Below are 17803 nucleotides of genomic sequence, written 5' to 3'. Positions count from 1 at the left end.
GTTCTAATGGCATAGGAGTAATTATTTTAATATTTAATAACCATAGTATATTTATACAATGCTTTAAGTTCAAAATCCCTCTTATCTCTATTATTATATTTTATGACTAGCACATAATATTGTGATAAGATATATGTACAAGAATGAAAACTAAGTATGAATGATAGCAGATAAAACTCAAGAGAGGCATAGAAAGGTCTAGGTTTGAGTCTCAACTTTTTGACTTAATTGGCTGTATGAGCTTTAGACAGGTCGTTTAGCCAAAAGTCTTTAAACCTTGATGCACACCCGATTTGCCTGTGACACTTTTTAGAATCTCAGAGACCTAGGTCTCAACCCTGGAAACTAAATCAGGATCACTGCAATTGCTTTGCTTTTTCAAAACTCTAGCCAGAGTGGAAAACCAGTGAGTCCTAATCTTCTCCTTGTTTATAAACTAACAACTGACAGAAGTAAATGTAATCACATGTAATAAAAATTAACATTTCCATAATCTACAAAATAGAAGGTACTATTCACAAGGCATGATGGCTTTATCCCAAGTCTGTCTGTTTGTTCCCCTACAACATTACTACAATATTATTGACTATCAACACTATGCTGTACTTTTTTCTTATTTATAACTAGAATTTTGTAGGTTTTATCCCAGTTTTATTGATGATAAAACATAAATTTGGAGTGGAAGGGAATGATTCATGAACACAGAGCTAGTCAGAACTTGACTCTGAACTAGATTTTAGGTCTCCTTTTTCAGAAGCAGTTCTCTTTCTTTCTAGAATTTCTCTGATTCCCCAGAGCTCATGACTAAAATCACAGATTGGATTTGACATGGTTATGGTTATCTATGAACACCAATGGAAAGAGTGGAACAAGATGGGGAGGAAAGAAAAGTCAAGCTATGATGTGGCCCAACAAAGCCTGGCCAACCCACAGGAGTTCTGGAGCATCTATGGCCCCTCAGAGTTGTCAACAGATGGACCAAAACATCTTGGCCTTTTTGCCCTCACTGTGATCAGTCATTGGGCCAAGGGATGTCTCTAAGGGTCTCCTGGGGTGAGGCTGTCTTCAGTTGAGGCAAATTATGGAGGAGCTGACCACTGAAGCTCACTGCTGACTAACTCCTGCAGCTGGAACAATAGTCCCTCCTTGAAGAGACACCTGGGCAGCACATCCTATGTTTACCACAGTCCACCCTTTGAACTGTTTAAATCTATTCCTAATGTATGCTTGGGAGGCAGTTCCCCAGGACTCCAGCAGGCCTTGCTTCCTGAGGGAACCTTTGAAGAGGCAGCTTTAGTGGGATGACCCAAGACCTTCAGCGGAAGCTGGGTCCAAGCCCATGACTGACACTCATTGTCTCCCTTCTCCACTGTCCCTTCTAGTTCCCCTCCCCTTCAGTTATCACCTCTGCCAGTCATGGTGGCTGCTCACTGCAGCAACTCAGGCCTTCATCTTTGAGGGGCCGAAGCTCTGATCACCATGTATTCTCAAGCATTGTTGCCCTATCCCTTAACCATCTCTGTCACAACTGAGTGACAAAGAACTTGAAGATTTTATGTGGATCATCTGGATGTGACACATATCCCCATTGTGTAACAGCAACTCATTCTCCTCCACTTGATCGGGGTTACTGACTCCTGCCTAGAAGGTCACTCTTCTGGCCTGCTGGCCCCTGGTCAGGAAGCCCCAAGTGCTCAGGAGCAGCGGTAGCCTGTAGAACAATGATTACATACATCATTCTAACACAATGACATAAGCTGAATAGCGTCCTTCTTGGTCCCCATTGACTTTGTTCTTGGGGATCCCATATTCTATTAACTGTCTCCATAGTTTACTGTGAGTCAGGTCCCCTTGGCTGCCTCTGGGCCCTGCTGCTTATTATTGTAACTGTATCTACCTGGCTTTTAGCAATTAAGTCCTACCACCTGGCCTCTATTATTTCAACATTTTATCATCCCCATTGTTATCCAAAAGCCTAGTTCTGTAATGGACACTCCTACAGCCAACCCTGATTTACAAGGTAAAGCCTTATAATTGCAAACAATGTTCTTGTAGAGTATCCATGGTGCTTAGGAATAGCCCTTCAATCTCATTGATCTTGCATTTACTATGCACAAACTCTCGCCATTATTTTTTAATGTCTAACATGTTATATCAACTACTAGTGTCTCCTTCATGGATGTAACATCCCAATTCACCACCAGGGAGAGTTTATAACTGGATGGCTACCCTGTGCCAAGACGCAACTGCACTTGGCTGCTATCACAACAGATTCTTCATTGCCAGCCAGGCAGCAAGTGACCCAGCTCCAAATCCTATCTTTGCCGGCTTTCTTGGACCACTTTTAGAACCAGTAATCACAGTATGTTCTCTACAGGGAGGCCCTGAAACAGAGTTCAACATGCAGGGTGTTTACTAGGGATTGACCTCTGGAAGAGAGAGGGTGAGAATAGGATTGGGCAGAAGGAGTTCAATCAAGATGTGGACCCAACCAAATTTCAGTCAACCCCACAGGGAGCCCATTGATGCTATCCCACAGTGAAAGGAAATGGCCACATTTATATCTGTAGTGGGTCAGTCAATGCCCTTGGGCAAGGTGGCTCACTGCAGTTGAAGTAAACCTTGAAGAAGACAAGTAAGGTCATCATTTCCTACAGCTAGTCAGGGAATCTGAGTGGCGTATTTCTGCATCCAAAGCAGCCACCATCATTGTCAAATTGGTAAATTTAGGAATGGTCCATAAGCAGCTTAGAAACTAGAAGACTCTTTTATAAAGCCCAGTATAGGGCTTCTTCGTGGTCCCTAAAAAAATGATACATTTCATCCAGCTCATAGAACTTATTATTAACAGGTGATTACAAATGGGTGAGCTGAACAATAGAATCATGAGTTAGTCCGACATCCATATGTACAAGGACATATGCAGAAACTGGCACATTTTATTTCTCTACCACAGTACAGATTATAAATTTATATATGTAAAAGCAAAATAAATAGTTTCTGTCCTTGAGCCAAACATTATACACATTTTGAAAGGGTTTGCATTTTTGCAGATACATCAAGCATTTTACCTAAAATGGAATTTGGTGGTCAGATTTTAGATGGTGTCATTATCTTTAACTTCAACCATCCATAATATAAACCAGATAAAAATTACATTCTATTCTAAGTCCCTTTCTCCAATTTTGTTCAAACTGGGTACATGTTGGAAATTCATTGTCAATAGTACATACGAAGGAAAGGCATGCTGTACAATTATAGGCCCCTAACAAGCTTTCCAGAAATAATCACTCCTTTGTCTCTGCTGCCTTTATGTTCTCATCATCACCGAGTAAGAATGAAACTCCGGTGTGCAGGAAATGTAAATATTGTGCCATAATCAAAACTAATTTCCCTTTCAAGGTCCATTGTTCTAAATTATTTAGTCGACTCGGAGTGTCTTCTAGACATTTTCCTGGTTCATTTCTAGTTCTGGAGGGCTATGTACAGCCTAAGCATTTGTTGGGGCCAGGGAGAGCATCCATTTATACAATATTTCAATAAATATTTATTGAGCATCTAGTACTATGAGTCAAATACTAATCTTGGTCTAGAGATACAGCACTAAACAAAAACAGATGAAATCCTCGTGCTTAAGATGTTTACATTCTACTGGAAAAAGATAATAAAACAGATCAGCAGGGTAGAAACTTGTCTGGCTCTTACCACCTGTCCTAGCTTGTCTTCATTCTTTTCTGATTTTCTATCATCATCTCCAACTGCCAGTCCCAGATCTGGGTTTTAGACACTATTCAGGTAGAACTCTGTGTGGCTATTTTATGTCACCTTTACCTGGATATACCCTGAAATATTTACTATCTATTTCCGATATACTGAACATGAGGAACTCTGGAATCCTGCTTTATACTTGGGTTTTCCCTAAGAAGAATCTGGGTCTGTCTGATCTCAGAATCCTCAAGCTTTCTAACAGTGTGTATTTTCCAGGAAGGGGACGGGGGTGCCCAGGACTGGCCCACTTCTGTAGGACTTCACCAAAGTCTCAGCTCTCTTCCCCCGCAACTCTCCTTCTCTCAGTCCAGAGAATCTCTCTCTCATCTGGTAGCAGGGTAGCCTGGTTCTTCATCTCCTTTCCAACCTGCTGGTTCGGCCATTGTGGCAACTCTGGGTCCTTAGGCACTTAGGCTTTTATAACTGAAAGCTACAGTCCTCGGAATTCACATGCCCTCTCTTGCAAACCTCCAAGGCATGTTCTCTGCTTTTCTGCTGTATCACCCCCTCACTGAGCTCAAAATGCTGCTGACTGAATCTTGGGGAAATGTAAGGAATACAAGGGAGGGTGGGAAAGAAACCTTAGTTATTATATATTATCCCACCTCATCTCAAATGAGGACTGTCCATTCTTTCGTTTTAATCTGGGAGCCCAAACCACATTTTAAATGTCATTCAACTTGCCGTCTAATAGAAGAATCTTGACTATCCCTGAACACCTCCTGATGGGGAACTCATGGCCTTTTTATGTCCAGAATATTTAATAACCTTGACAAATGCTCACAGTATTCTTCCAGTACACATATGGAAACACCAAAACCAAACGTTAATAGCAGTGATGTCTACGTCATAGAAATATGACAGATTTTAATTTTCTATTTCGACTTGTCTGCATTTTCCTAAATTTTCTGTAATAAGTATGAATCTTTTGAAGCAGCCTAGGCTGTTTCCACAGCTCGAATTCTGCATGTGGAGGTGAAGTCAGTCTCTGAGCTAATTCCAGGAACTGGATTTATAAGAGGAAAGAAGACTTTTTCTCCCATATCATGGCTTTCTGCACTCAGTCATCAGGACTTCTCTAACTGTTCTCTTTTCCAAATCCCACACCTTCCACCCCCGCACCCCATTGCTGAGAAGCGTATCCCTGTGCGGGGCACGTTCACTTCATGTTCTCTGGTCGTGCAGTGTCTCTCCTAAAGTCAAGTCACCGTAAAGGAAAAAGTGCCTGAAACTTATTTTTTCCCTCAGAAAGTAAAATTAAGCATGGATGATTGAATGATGATATCTGAATTGCAACTCATTCTCTTTCAGCTATTCTGGGATCTTTTAAACAAGGAAACAATTTTCAAAAAAAAACTACTGAAGATTTGATATCGATGCCCTTAGTGGGAAGTAAAATAGCTATTCTCACCGATGTGAAAAGAAAAGCTAGAAGGTTGATGAATTCTGACTTTGCATATTGATAGCATTCCTTTTAGTTTTATCTAACATCACAAGGCAAATATTTAAGTTCTGTGTTTTCCACTACTATTTTATAATTAAGTTCTTTGGTTGGCCTAATTAATGCTGATCCATGCACAATCCCCAATATTCTGTATAAAAATTTTTCTATGATATACTAGCCTTTTTAACTGCTTTATTGAACAAATTCAGGTAGAGAATAATGATGGGCTTACTATGTTTTCCTTTCTAAAGATAATCCTAATGTATAATATATTTCCTAACCTTTCATCCTAAATCAATGTCTTCTGAGGATGGGGATATGATCAGTAGCTACAGGTATATCCGCAGTGCTCAGGGGCATAAAAATTAAGACTTCCTTTACTGTTGTGGATGGCTAAAACCATTTTAAAACTTGAGAGAAACACCTAAGGGAAACCATACCTGAAATTCTCCATCTACTTTGCCAATAGTGTATTTCCATTCACAATGAGAAATGAATGCTTTCAAGAGTTGAAAACACTGTGTGAATCTGGAGAAAAAAATAATGCAGATTAATTAGTTTTTCTTCTACCTAAAAACATCCTTCTCAATTCTGTAAATATATCCTTGGATGTGAATTAGCTGATTTAAAATATCAAAATTTATCACCCAAGACTTCTTGTTGACTCTAACTCTCCCCCGGGCCTCAGGCCTCACCGTTAAGAAACCCCTTGATTTCAAACTTAAAATTGTTGAATCTCAATTATTTGAGGAAAGACTATCCATATCCCAGAGTAATAAAAATCTGCATCTTAATCTAGGATCTTCTACCTCCTACATGGCTTTGGCCAAATTATTCAATCTTTATCAGGCTCATTCTTTTCATCTGAAAATTTTATTTTATATCTGAAAAAAAAATATGGAGGATATCCCTAAAATATAATAGTTTAGAATATATACAGAGATCATCAGCAAAGTAAAATATGCCAGCTATGTGTGTCTGTGACTATAGAAAGCTGCCATCAAAATATAACATCACAAATCAATGGAGAATGGGCAATTCATGCAACCAAATGTTATTGGGGGGAATTAGCTAGCTTTTACAAAAAATAAATTTAGATTACCATCATATTTCACACACTAAAATATATTTAAGATGAATTAGAGGGTATGTTGAAAAATAAAATTATTTAAAAACTAGAAGAAAACATTTATGATATTTATCTGATGTCTTTAAGTTGGTGAATTTTGTAATAAAAAATGGTAAATATAAATAAAGAAAAGAACAGAATAATTGGGAGAATATAAATACAACAAAAATAATGAAATACTATGCTTCTTACTACATAAAAAACTTACAAATCTATAAATTCAAGAATGTTCATTGTGACATTGTCTGTAATAGCAAAGAATTAGAAGCAACCTAAAAGCCAAGCAGCAGGGGAATGGCTAAGTAAATTAAGGTATTTCCATACTATGAAATGTAACCACTTTTAAAAAGGATGAGGCATTTTTATATATACTGACTTGGAAAGATGCCCACGATATATAGTCAAGGGGAGGGGGAAGAAATTGTAGCATATTATATATTTTTTATTTTATTCTTTTTTAACAAGAAATAGATAGATGATAGATAGATAGATACATAGATAGATACATAGATAGATAGATAGATAGAGCACCCATCTGTTAAATTATAGTTATCATTAAGGAGTTTGACGAGGAAACAGGAGGTATTTACTTTTTTATTCTAGATACTCCTGATTAGGACATTTTTTTCCAAAGTCTATGCATTAGTTTTGTCATACAAGGTAAATAAAATGGATTAAACTAGCAAGCAAACAAAATTACATGCTCTCAATAAGAAAGGGAGGAGTAGATATGAATAGCTAGTCACAGAAGAAGATATCCACCTCAGGGTTGGGTTTTGTTTTTTTTTTCTTTAACTTTGCACACATTCCTACATTCAAAGAATGACGACCATTGAAAAATGCCTATCAATTGGCAACTATTTTAAAAAGAATAACACCAGATGATAATGATGTTAATAGGACTAGCAGGCTCTCCCACATGTTTTCGTATTTTAAGAAAAGAGCCGTAACTGAACGATCTAGTGTGAGTTCTCAAACTGCAACCCAGGAGGAGCAGTATCATCGTCTGCAAACTTGGAGGGAATGCAGATTCTCAAGTTTGCCCACGTGGTGAATCAGAAATCTGCAGGTGGAGCTCAGCCATCTGTGTTTTCACATGGCTTCCAATTAATCTCACGAATGGTCAAGTTTGAGAACCATTGATCTAGTCGCTACAATTCTGGTATTTTACTGTAAGGCAGAGTTTCTCAACAGCAGCACTATTGACATTGGGGCTGGATAATTTTTGTGACAAAAGGCTGTCCTGTGCATTGTGGGACGTTTAGCAGCATCCTTTGCCTGTACCCACAAACTGCCAGTAGCAACTCCCCTCCCAGTGACGACAATCAAAAATGTCTCCAATATTGCCAAATGTCTCCTGGGGTAGGGGTGGGGTCCAAAATTGCCCCTGGTTGGAAACAACTGCCTAAAGAAATACCCCAAAGTGTGGAGGAGGAATACATGGAAAGATGTTTTTATATATCAATTTCACTTACACTAAGAAGTCATAAGGTATAGGGTACAAGCCATTCTGTCCCATATAAGGTAATGAGGAAACAATATGTATTACATATGTAAGACATGAGAATTGCTCATGATCAAAGTGAAAAATGCTGTATACAAATTATATAGAAAGTATTTTCTCAAATACAAATGAAGATAATTTATTTACACTTCATATCACCTAAATATTGGCAGTGTCATTCTCCTGCTCAAAACCCAAGAATGGATTCCCACATTCTTGGAATTAGATCCTGAACTTTTATCAAGGCCTGCAAGACCCCCCACAGCATCTCCTACCTCCTTTGCCTCACTCTCGAGTCTTTAGCCATACTATCCCCTTCTCTATTTCTAGAACCACCAAGCACAACCTCACCACTGGGGCTTTGTACCTACTCTTCCCTTCCTGGGATTCTCCCTTTCCTGGTATGTGCAACTAACCGAGTCTCTGCTCAAATGTCCCTTCCCTCAAGAGGGCTCCCTGAGTACCTGGTCTGTTACAGGTAGCATTTCCCACTACACTCTGCTCAGTAGAATTATCTGAGGGCTACATTATCTGCAGGCAGGCAGACCCCACCCATACTAAGTAAACAAGAATGTCTAGAGATGGACTCTGGATGACTAGGATTTTTTAAAAGGTTCCCAGGATCAATGGAAGAACTACTACTTTTCAGTTTTTCTTGTACTTCAGTGCCTAAAATCACATTGTATATTGATTGGTATATTATGTTGTCTGGTTCTCCCATTAGATTATAGGCTTCATGTGGACTGTGGGCAGGGTCTGTTTTACTCATTGTACTATCTCTGATATCCGAAACAGTATCCAACACCTAATAGGCACTCAATAGATTTTTATGAATCAATAATAGTTACATTGAGTTACTCTTCATGGTTACTGGTGGGCTTTTTTCTTTATTATACTTCTTTAAAATTTTCAAATTCTAACCTAAAGTTACTTTAAATTAGAAAAAAAAAAACAAATTACAGAGGATTTTTAAATCTACCTTCAGAAATTGTGATATATTTGAAGCCCAGGGATTAGCACATAATAGATATTCAACAAATAGTAATTACTGTTAGTGTTCCTTTTTGATATCTATTATATAAGGGCTTTGGCTATAATATCCATTTTATCTATGGTGGTGTTACCTTATAGAATATATATTCCTGTAGAGATAAGTCATTTTGAAGTCCATGGGGTATTCTTTTTTTTTACTTTATCAGGTCTTCCTATCTTATTAGATATTCTGAATATTTCTTTAAAGATGCTTTATACTCTCCCTATAATGTCCAATCAATAAGGGTATGAAACAAGTAAATAATTGAAAATGTTTCAATCTTCTGCATTGAAGTCAGTATAAAAAAGTTATTTAATAAATGCAAAGAACAAAAGTAAAAGTGTCAAAAAATAGCCATGATTGAATAGTTATTAACTTGCTTTGGAAAATAATAATAATACAATACTTAAATACAAATTGAACACTTTATAATTAGTTTAAACAAATTGATTTATAACTTATATTAAAAACAGCTGAATTACTGGGGGCGCCTAGGTGGCTCAGTTGGTTGTGTCCGACTTCGGCTCATGTCATGATCTTGCAGTTCGCCAGTTTGAGCCCCACATTGGGCTCTGTGCTGACAGCTCAGAGCCTGGAGCCTGCTTTGGATTCTGTGTCTCCCTCTCTCTCTGCTACTCCCCCACTCACCCTCTGTCTCTGTCTCTGTCTCTGTCTCTCTCTCTCTCAAAAATAAACATTAAAAAAAAATTGTTAATAACTGAATTACCAGTGAATGACCACCTCAACACACATTGGTGTTAAATGCAAAAACATTTGTGAAATTTGTTCTGCTTTTGCAATATTTGAAAATTTTTCTAACATACTGCCATAACTGTAGGGGAGAAAGTTGAAATCCTGCTTAGTCCTGAATCTTATTAGAAGGAAGGGAGGAAGGAAGGAAGGAAGGAAGGGAGAGAGAGGGGGCGGAGAGAGAGAAAGAAAGAAAGAAAGAAAGAAAGAAAGAAAGAAAGAAAGAAAGAAAGAAAGAAAGAAAAAGAGATAGAGGGAGGGAGAGAAAGAGAGACAAAAAGAATGAAAGCAAGAGAGCAAGAAAGAAAAATAAAAGAAAAAAGGAAAGAAAGAAAGAAAGAGAAAAAGAGAGAAAGAAAGAAAGAGAAAAGAAAAGAAAAGAAAAGAAGAAAAGAAAGGAAAAGAAAAGAAAAGAAAAGAAAAGAAGGAAGGAAGAAAGGAAGGAAGGAAGCCAACGTAAGCAGCAGCATAGTTTGTGCAAATTGAGGGTAGCAAGCTATGGTTAGCAAGGATCCCCCGAAAATAGTTGTAGCACATAGGAAACAGAAGTCAAACATTGAAAATGTATTCTATTTTAAACAGCTTCTCTTTCCTTAAGTGGTCAAAGTCAGAGGTAACACTTCACATACAGTGGATAAGCTACATTTTGTGAGGTAGGTCTGATGGCAAGAGAACATTTACCACCGCAATTTCCCCATTCAAGTTAAGCCATCCTAAAGTTGTGTGTGTTGGAAAATAACAGCATTCCGGAGATAGGGAAGGGAAGACTTGTAGTCCACCTCCAATAACTTGAGAGTTGTCCTGCAGGCAATTATGTGCCTTTCAACTTCCTTTGCAAGTCACTATGGTAACAGTAAAGCACAGAGTTAAAAGAAAGGTTGCATCTGTATATTTGTTTGCAACTGGACTATTATTAAAAGCGTTGGTCTTAATTCAGCATTAATTTTGAGTTTTATAGTAAAGCTCTCCTTCAGTTTGAGTCATTTGGTAGTGATTTAAAGCAACTAAGAAATTTCTTTGGGTTAGCAATTCAGCTCACTTTTGGAAAAAAGTTACCCAGCATAAGGCTGCAAGGATTTTTTTGTCTGGGGTCCAACATCTGTAGCACTGGATCATAGATTATTTCTAAAATAATCTTAAATTGATGGATCATTGCTCCTTCCATTTGGACCCGACAAAAAGCAGCTCTGGCATTTCCTCTCCTTTTTATGCCATAAACTGCATATCATTTTTTCAGCTCTTGCCAGAAAAATGAATTCTTACCCATTTCAAGATTTTATAAACTTGAATTTTATTTAACAGTATTAGAATTGCTTTTACAGTGAATGTATATCAAGTGATATTTCATGAACAAATTTTTAAAAATCATAATTATTTTTGTCAGGCTATTTTAAACTAAGCAGTATTAATAAATAGTCATTTTCAAAAGAGTGCAGTTTCGGGTCTTTTTAGTCAAGCATTCACAGTCACTAAACTTTGAGCTTTTCACGTCGCTTAGAATCGTTGCTGTACGCATTTCTGGGAATAAATTAATGGTGAGTAAACAACCATGCAGAGGAATTCCCAAATATTGTTATAAGATCTGAATGTTTTTGTGCCTCCTTACCCATCCATCAGTTCACTGTACATTAATCTTTCAACCATGTCTTTGCTCTCACCTTTCTCATTCCGATGTGTTCTTTTGCCTTTTAGTCTTTGTTTTGCCACAGAAGGGAGGTTTCTTTCATTTCTTCGCTGAAAACAGGTTAAATTGTAGCTCAAAATTTACAACACTGTCATGGCGTTTAAGGCCTAATGAAATCTAAGCCCTGCCAGCAGGGTGGAACTTTCCAGAAATGACCACAATCTGACCTCTTTGACTTAGCTGCTACAGAGATCCAAAGCCAGGTGGCACAGGAGGGTAAAATCCATTACACTTTCAAACCTACACAGTAGGCCTTTAGCAAAACCAGCTAGAGCAGCATTTCCTAATCCATGCTCCTCGGGAAAGCCAATCTATGACATCTAAGTCAGTTAAGGAAGACACGAGTCAAAGAGAAGCAGCGGTATTTTTTTCTGCAGGACTTTTCAGAGCCTTTATTATGCTATTGTGTATCATGAATCTGCAAGAAGAAAAAGTGGCATACAATTTTCTCCAAAACTTATCTTACTTTGGCATGCTATTTTTGCAAATCATATCACAGAAAGGGGGTTTTTCAGAACTCACGTTGTGAAAGGTATCATCAGACTCATAGTAAAAACCTACATGGTTTCTGAGTCAGATCTTCCCTTCCAAATCTATGACTCAACTGCATTTTAAGCTACTGGAAGTATAACTTAACTGTTTTTGAGAGTTTTCTGCCTTTGGTACTAGAGTTTTTTTTCTGTGGATGGCTTTTCTTTCTTTCAGTAGCCTATGTTTCTCCTGTGCGTGTGTTTACTACTTGAAGTCTTTAGATTTAATGGCACTTGCAGTATGCAGCTGGTCCCCACAGTGGGAGTGGAAATTTGAAATTCATTGATTTGAGGTAAAAAACAGAACAAAACAAACAAACAAAAAAACCCTGAGATTTAAATAATTTTCAAGCTATACTTTGAAAGTCTGGTCGATTCCCTATGTGGTCCTAAATCAACCCCTTAACTATTTAACAGTTTATTGAGGTAGAGAATAGGTAAGTTCACATTTGAATAAGGAAGTTTATAATGACCTTAATACATTTTCCAACACATCCCCAGTTTTGGGGACTTCTTTGCTGGAAATGTCTACTCGCTATTAGAAAGGAATCTAATCCAATTTAAACATTGATGTGAGAATGTATTTGCCTAGCTACATGAATCATATAATGTGGTAGATGGTGACTTCTACCCCAAACTGGTCTTCATTATCAGTATCTTTTCTCACTGAAAGCTTGTTTGATTTCTCAACACACCAGCTACTGGTTGGTTGACATTCAGAAAAACAATTGCCAATGAAATACACATAAACACACACACACACACACACACACACACACACACACACACACAAGCACACATTCAGTAACACTGCATAAGAAAAATGGCATGTATTCTATTTAATACACATCCACATTATCTTATTAACTTTCTTCCTTAACTACATTCGATTTTTCTAAAAGTTACTCCAAGTAACTTAATTTTCCAAAATTAGGAGAGAACTCCAAGCTGTTAAGGAAATTTAACCTGCAATAACGCAGCTGTAACAAGAAAACAAAACTATGCGTCGTTTAGTAAAATCTACTGATAAAAAGATTATTTTAAAGCTAAAGCACTCATACGTTAAAGCTGGTTCTATTAATATCAAGTAGAAAGTGTGCAGAGAAATGGACAGAAAGGATACAAGTTTGAGATGGAATGAATGCTCCACATTTACACATGCATAAAACCACAAAATGAACATTTGTCCCCAAAAATTTATGAAACTGATGCATTGGCAGAAATCCCTTAGAGGAGTCCTCTTGCATAATCCACTGGCTAAGATAGAGAAATCTTTCCTTGAGGTGGGTTCTGACATGCAGTGCTAGCCTCCTACTCTCCACCCTATTTAAACTCAGTTTGGTTTCCTCCTCTAGATTTGGCCCTACTCTAGATTCAAAGACCAGGCCTTTGGCTGAGCAGGAAAAATAGGAAGAACTCTGGAAAAATTGATAACTAGTCTAGCCCCATTTCATCCTTCTTTCTCTCCCCTCATGGCCCATGTCCTACATGCTATAACTTTCTGGTATGCCCTGGAAAGCTGAGTCACACACACCCCCCACACACCCAAGTTCCTCCAGATACTACAGGCCTCTTCCAGGGTACTCTTGCACCCTCCTGAGAGCCCTGACTGCCCTCTCCAATAGTGGGCTCTTGGACTCCCTTGATTTCTAGCCTCACCTTTTGGAAGTCTGATGCAGTTCTGTCTCCCAACTATCCCAAATTTCACTTTGCCTCTACCTATTAAAATTATAGCTATTATTGAATAGGAAAATATACCTTCAATCCTTAATCAATCTTCACATCATCCCTTTCCCCTCCCAGTCTCCCTGGACTCCAGTCCTAATTTTCTTCTACCATGTTGGTCAAGATGCCTTATATCAGTGGTTTGCCTTCACACTTTCAATACTTCCTTGCTTCTTTTCTACCTTCTCTGTGCCCTGTTACCTCTGAGCCCTGTTCTCTGCTAGAAAAATCTTATCAACTTAGATCTGTGCCAGCTATGGATAAAGTTGTTAAGGCAACTTTTGCCTAATAGGTACTCACTGGATTAGATATGTTTCTATATTTGCTTTTAATGAGTTTTTTTTTTTAATTGTGAGAGAGTCAATGAAGGAGTATCACAAAAAAGGTGTTACTTTAAAATCAAAAGAGAAAAGTCTGTTTTTCCCTTACGGTAAATATTATAATGACTTTTATAATAAGAGGCTCTGGGAAAGGCTCAAGAGAGATCTTAAACTGAAGTTTAATAATAGGTGTATTAAAATGAAGCAAAGACTCATTCACTCCATTTGTCCCCACTCCAGATTAGAAGAATGTTTAAATCATTTCACAGACTTTGGTAAATGCAGTTAGAAAGTGGTAGAGTTTCTTATATTCCAAAGGAAACTTTAAACTTGAAGTCTCTGATAACTCAGTGACACTCTAAAATATGAGAACACTTTCCAGAATGTAGCCAAGTCAACGCTGCTCACAGGTATAAATGCTCTCCATTGAAAGCAGGAAAAAAAAGTGAAAATGGGAGGCAGGATATCTTTAATATTCAGTCGAAATTTGAGAGTTATTTTGCCCACAATAAATCTACTAGAATCAGGCTGTCAATCACAATTCCGCAGTGGGGAATACAAATCCAGGCCCTTTATGGAAGGATCTTATAATGTTATGGAAGATGGCAGAATGAAAAACTGGCCCAGTATTTAAGGAGTCATAACACATACCATGATGATGCTTCCAAAGGCATTGGAACCAAACTGCCTAGGTTTGAACCTCAGCTTTGTATGCCATCAGGCACTTCACCTCTCTCAGCCTCAGTCTTTACATGTGTAAAATGGGCTTAATAATAGAGGTGCCTCATGGAATTATTATGAGTATTGAATGAGATGATAATATAATTATTTAGAACAACACTTCATTTTTTCATGTTGAGCAAGTCAAGGGCATTTTCTTGGCCATGCAGTTGTGCTGTGGGGACTCATAAAGTAATGGTGTGGGTCCTTCTCAGTTTCATTCAGGAGAGAGAAGGCATGGTTTCTTGGTCACAGAACTGGTACTTCAGCAATCTGAGTTTATGAAGAGATAAATAAATCAAATCTGCCTGCCTCCTCTTATATACGACCAAACAAAAGATCCTCTCCAGTCCAGCATTCCAGTGTTCTACAGTGAGCCCTGAGATGGAGACCCGACTGCCTTGCGATAAAGACCCTTTGCCTCACTTTCTTCTCAACACTCATATTTCCCTTGGGTCGGGAGGTCTGGTAGAGTTCAGAGTTTAGTATTTCTCAGCACCCTATCCTTCCATATGCTATCCCTATTTCCTTAACATCACTAAAACCTCACCCTTTCTAACTTTAATATAAAATGAAGTAGGCTCCAATGGTAAGAATAAGCATCATTGTTTAAAAGTCTCAATATATCAGATGGGGCTTTATTTTCCTTTTAAGAGTCCTGTGTTGAAGCAGGCAAGGCATAACCATTAATAAAAACCACATCCTAATGTTTCATAGGTATTCCAGCTCCCCATACAGTCCTCACACAAGCAAACATTTCTTTGATTCCAGTGGGACTCTTTTCTTGTGCAAATGCTACAGGACTCTGTATTTTATTGAAGTGTGAGCTAAATTGGATGGCCAAAAAGATAGACACTTAGAATTGTGCCATACACCTAAATGTCTCAGAACCTACCTTCTCTACAAAACATATTCCAGTTAGCATTTGTCAGGAACGCTGTTCTTACTCCAATCACTAAAAACTTATTATTATTTTTTGGTTTATGTCTACTTTCCATCATCAACTATGCGTATATTGTTCTTATTTATTGTGCTCGGATTCTTACATAGGCACATCTCACCTGTTTCCTCCATTGACTATAAACTTTTCAAAAAAAAATTTAATATTTATTTAGTTTTGAGAGAGAGACAGACAGACAGACAGGGACAGGCAGACAGAGAGACAGAATGTGAACAGGGAACAGGGGAGGAGCAGAGAGAGAGGGAGACACAGAATCTGAAGTAGGCTCCAGCCTCTGAGCTGTCAGCACAGAGCCGACATGGGGCTCGAATTCACAAACCACCAGATCATGACTTGAGCTGAAGTCGGATGCTTAACCATCTGAGCTACCCAGTTACCCCTGACTATAAACATTTTGAAGGCTGAATCTTGTTAACTTCCCACCGTAATTTTTGCTGTTTATTTATCCATTCATTCCACATTTATTGAACACTCACAATGTCCAGGTACTATGGGGATAAAAAGTTATGGGGTGCCTCGGTGGCTCAGTCGGTTGAGCGTCCGACTTCGGCTCAGGTCATGATCTCATGGCTCGTGAGTTCGAGACCCGCGTCGGGCTCTGTGCTCACAGCTCAGAGCCTAGAGCCTGCTTCATATTCTGGGTCTCCCTCTCTCTCTCTGCCCTTCCCCTTCTCATGCTGTCTCTGTCTCTCAAAAATAAATAAATGTTAAAAAAAAAATTTAAAAAAAGTTGTACCAGGCAATGAATCCTTTTCCCAAAGTCATAGGTCCTATCTTCATAATAAAGCATAAAGAGTAAAAGACTAAAGAATGTTACGGCAGTTGCCATTTTTGTAGAACTAGAAAAATGTTTTGTCTGTGTTTCATTCTCCACCAAAGCCAGTCACTGCCATTTCTTTCTTTAAATTGAAATTTTAAAAAGAAAAAGGATTCAAGAACACAGAATTTTAGAAATGAAAAGTAGCCACAATTTCACTTCGAACTCAGGGAATCTTCTCTCTTTCCCTTCCCCCTCCAGGATAGTGGCCAAAGCCTCCAAGAACCTCATGTCCACACAAAGCCTGGGGATTGTATTTGGACCCACCCTTCTGCGAGCTGAAGGTGAAATGGGTAACATGGCGGTACATATGGTGTACCAAAACCAGATAGCTGAGCTCATGCTGAGTGAGTACAATAAGATCTTCGGCTCAGAGGAAGACTGACAGACAAGACAACTTACTGAATACGTTCACATCTGTCTCAATGCCTAATATTTTTACATTTCTGTAAACATATTTCTGAAATATTTTTTGCCTTTCAAGCGACAGATGCCTCATTTTGTGAAAACTTAGTGATAATTTTGTGTTTAAGTTCCAAACATTTGAATAAAATAGTTGACAATATTTGCCTATATGTGTTCTACATTAACCCCTTCAGTCCTGTTCCTTCTAGCACTTCGAGGCCTTCATTATACATGCTCCACACTGTTAAATAATGTGCTGAGCACAACACATATCCAAACAGCAGTTTTAAAGCTGCTCCCGGGCATTGGGTGTGTACGTGGGTTGAGTGAATGTTGTCAATATGGGTATATGTGCACACAGGTGAGACTTCTCACTACCCTGGCTGCCTCAAGCATGTTCCCATACTCCTACTTGTACATGAGTAATACCAACAGAGAAAAGAAGTCAGAAATTAATCATTTTTAAATGAACAAAGGAGATCAGGTTCTCCACTAAGACAGATATATTTCATCTTTCAGAAACATTTCTGCATGTGCAAATATAAAATACAGCCCAGTTGTCCTCAATGTTAGATGGTGAAATGTACAAATACAACAAGCTGAATGGCATGTTTTTGAGGAAAAATGACATTTCAAAACATTTGCCATTGGAGATTATACACACACACACACTATTTGCAGTCCCATAAACATATTGTCTTATAAATGAGAAGCAAAACTAGGGCCCTGGAATTTTGATCTTTATATTATACAGGAATTTCATGACCACTCATTTTTAATGTTATCATCCATTTTGAATCTTCATCAAACTGTATATCTTCCTTTGCCCTGGCTATGTCATTTTATGTAGAATTTTTATTACGCTTCTGAGGATGCTTTATTGGTGAATTACATTAAATCCATCTAGAAACAACTTTTTAAAAAGGCTTTTTTTTCATATGCCTGAAGGATTACTTGACTAGACTTGGATTGCTTTATCCATTTGATGGTTAGTTTCAGTTGTCATGGATAAA

General features: G+C 38.1%; 1 protein-coding gene across 2 annotated transcripts in view; it reads left to right on the top strand.

Moving 5' to 3' along the window:
• ARHGAP15 (Rho GTPase activating protein 15) overlaps positions 1-16950 on the top strand; it is a 610088-nt gene extending 593138 nt beyond the window's left edge. For both annotated transcript variants that reach the window (XM_019455105.2, XM_053909137.1), the window contains one exon: positions 16587-16950. In XM_019455105.2, the coding sequence (XP_019310650.1) occupies positions 16587-16770 (184 nt within the window). In that variant the 3' untranslated portion in view covers positions 16771-16950. The remainder of the gene's footprint in view (positions 1-16586) is intronic.
• The last annotated feature ends 853 nt before the right edge of the window (positions 16951-17803 follow it).

Source organism: Panthera pardus, unplaced genomic scaffold, assembly GCF_024362965.1.
Source record: "Panthera pardus isolate Hobbes unplaced genomic scaffold, ASM2436296v1 HiC_scaffold_10, whole genome shotgun sequence".
NCBI lineage: Eukaryota > Metazoa > Chordata > Mammalia > Carnivora > Felidae > Panthera > Panthera pardus.
The sequence above is the reverse complement of the archived record's forward strand: the minus strand, read 5'-3'. Positions and strand labels throughout refer to the sequence as shown.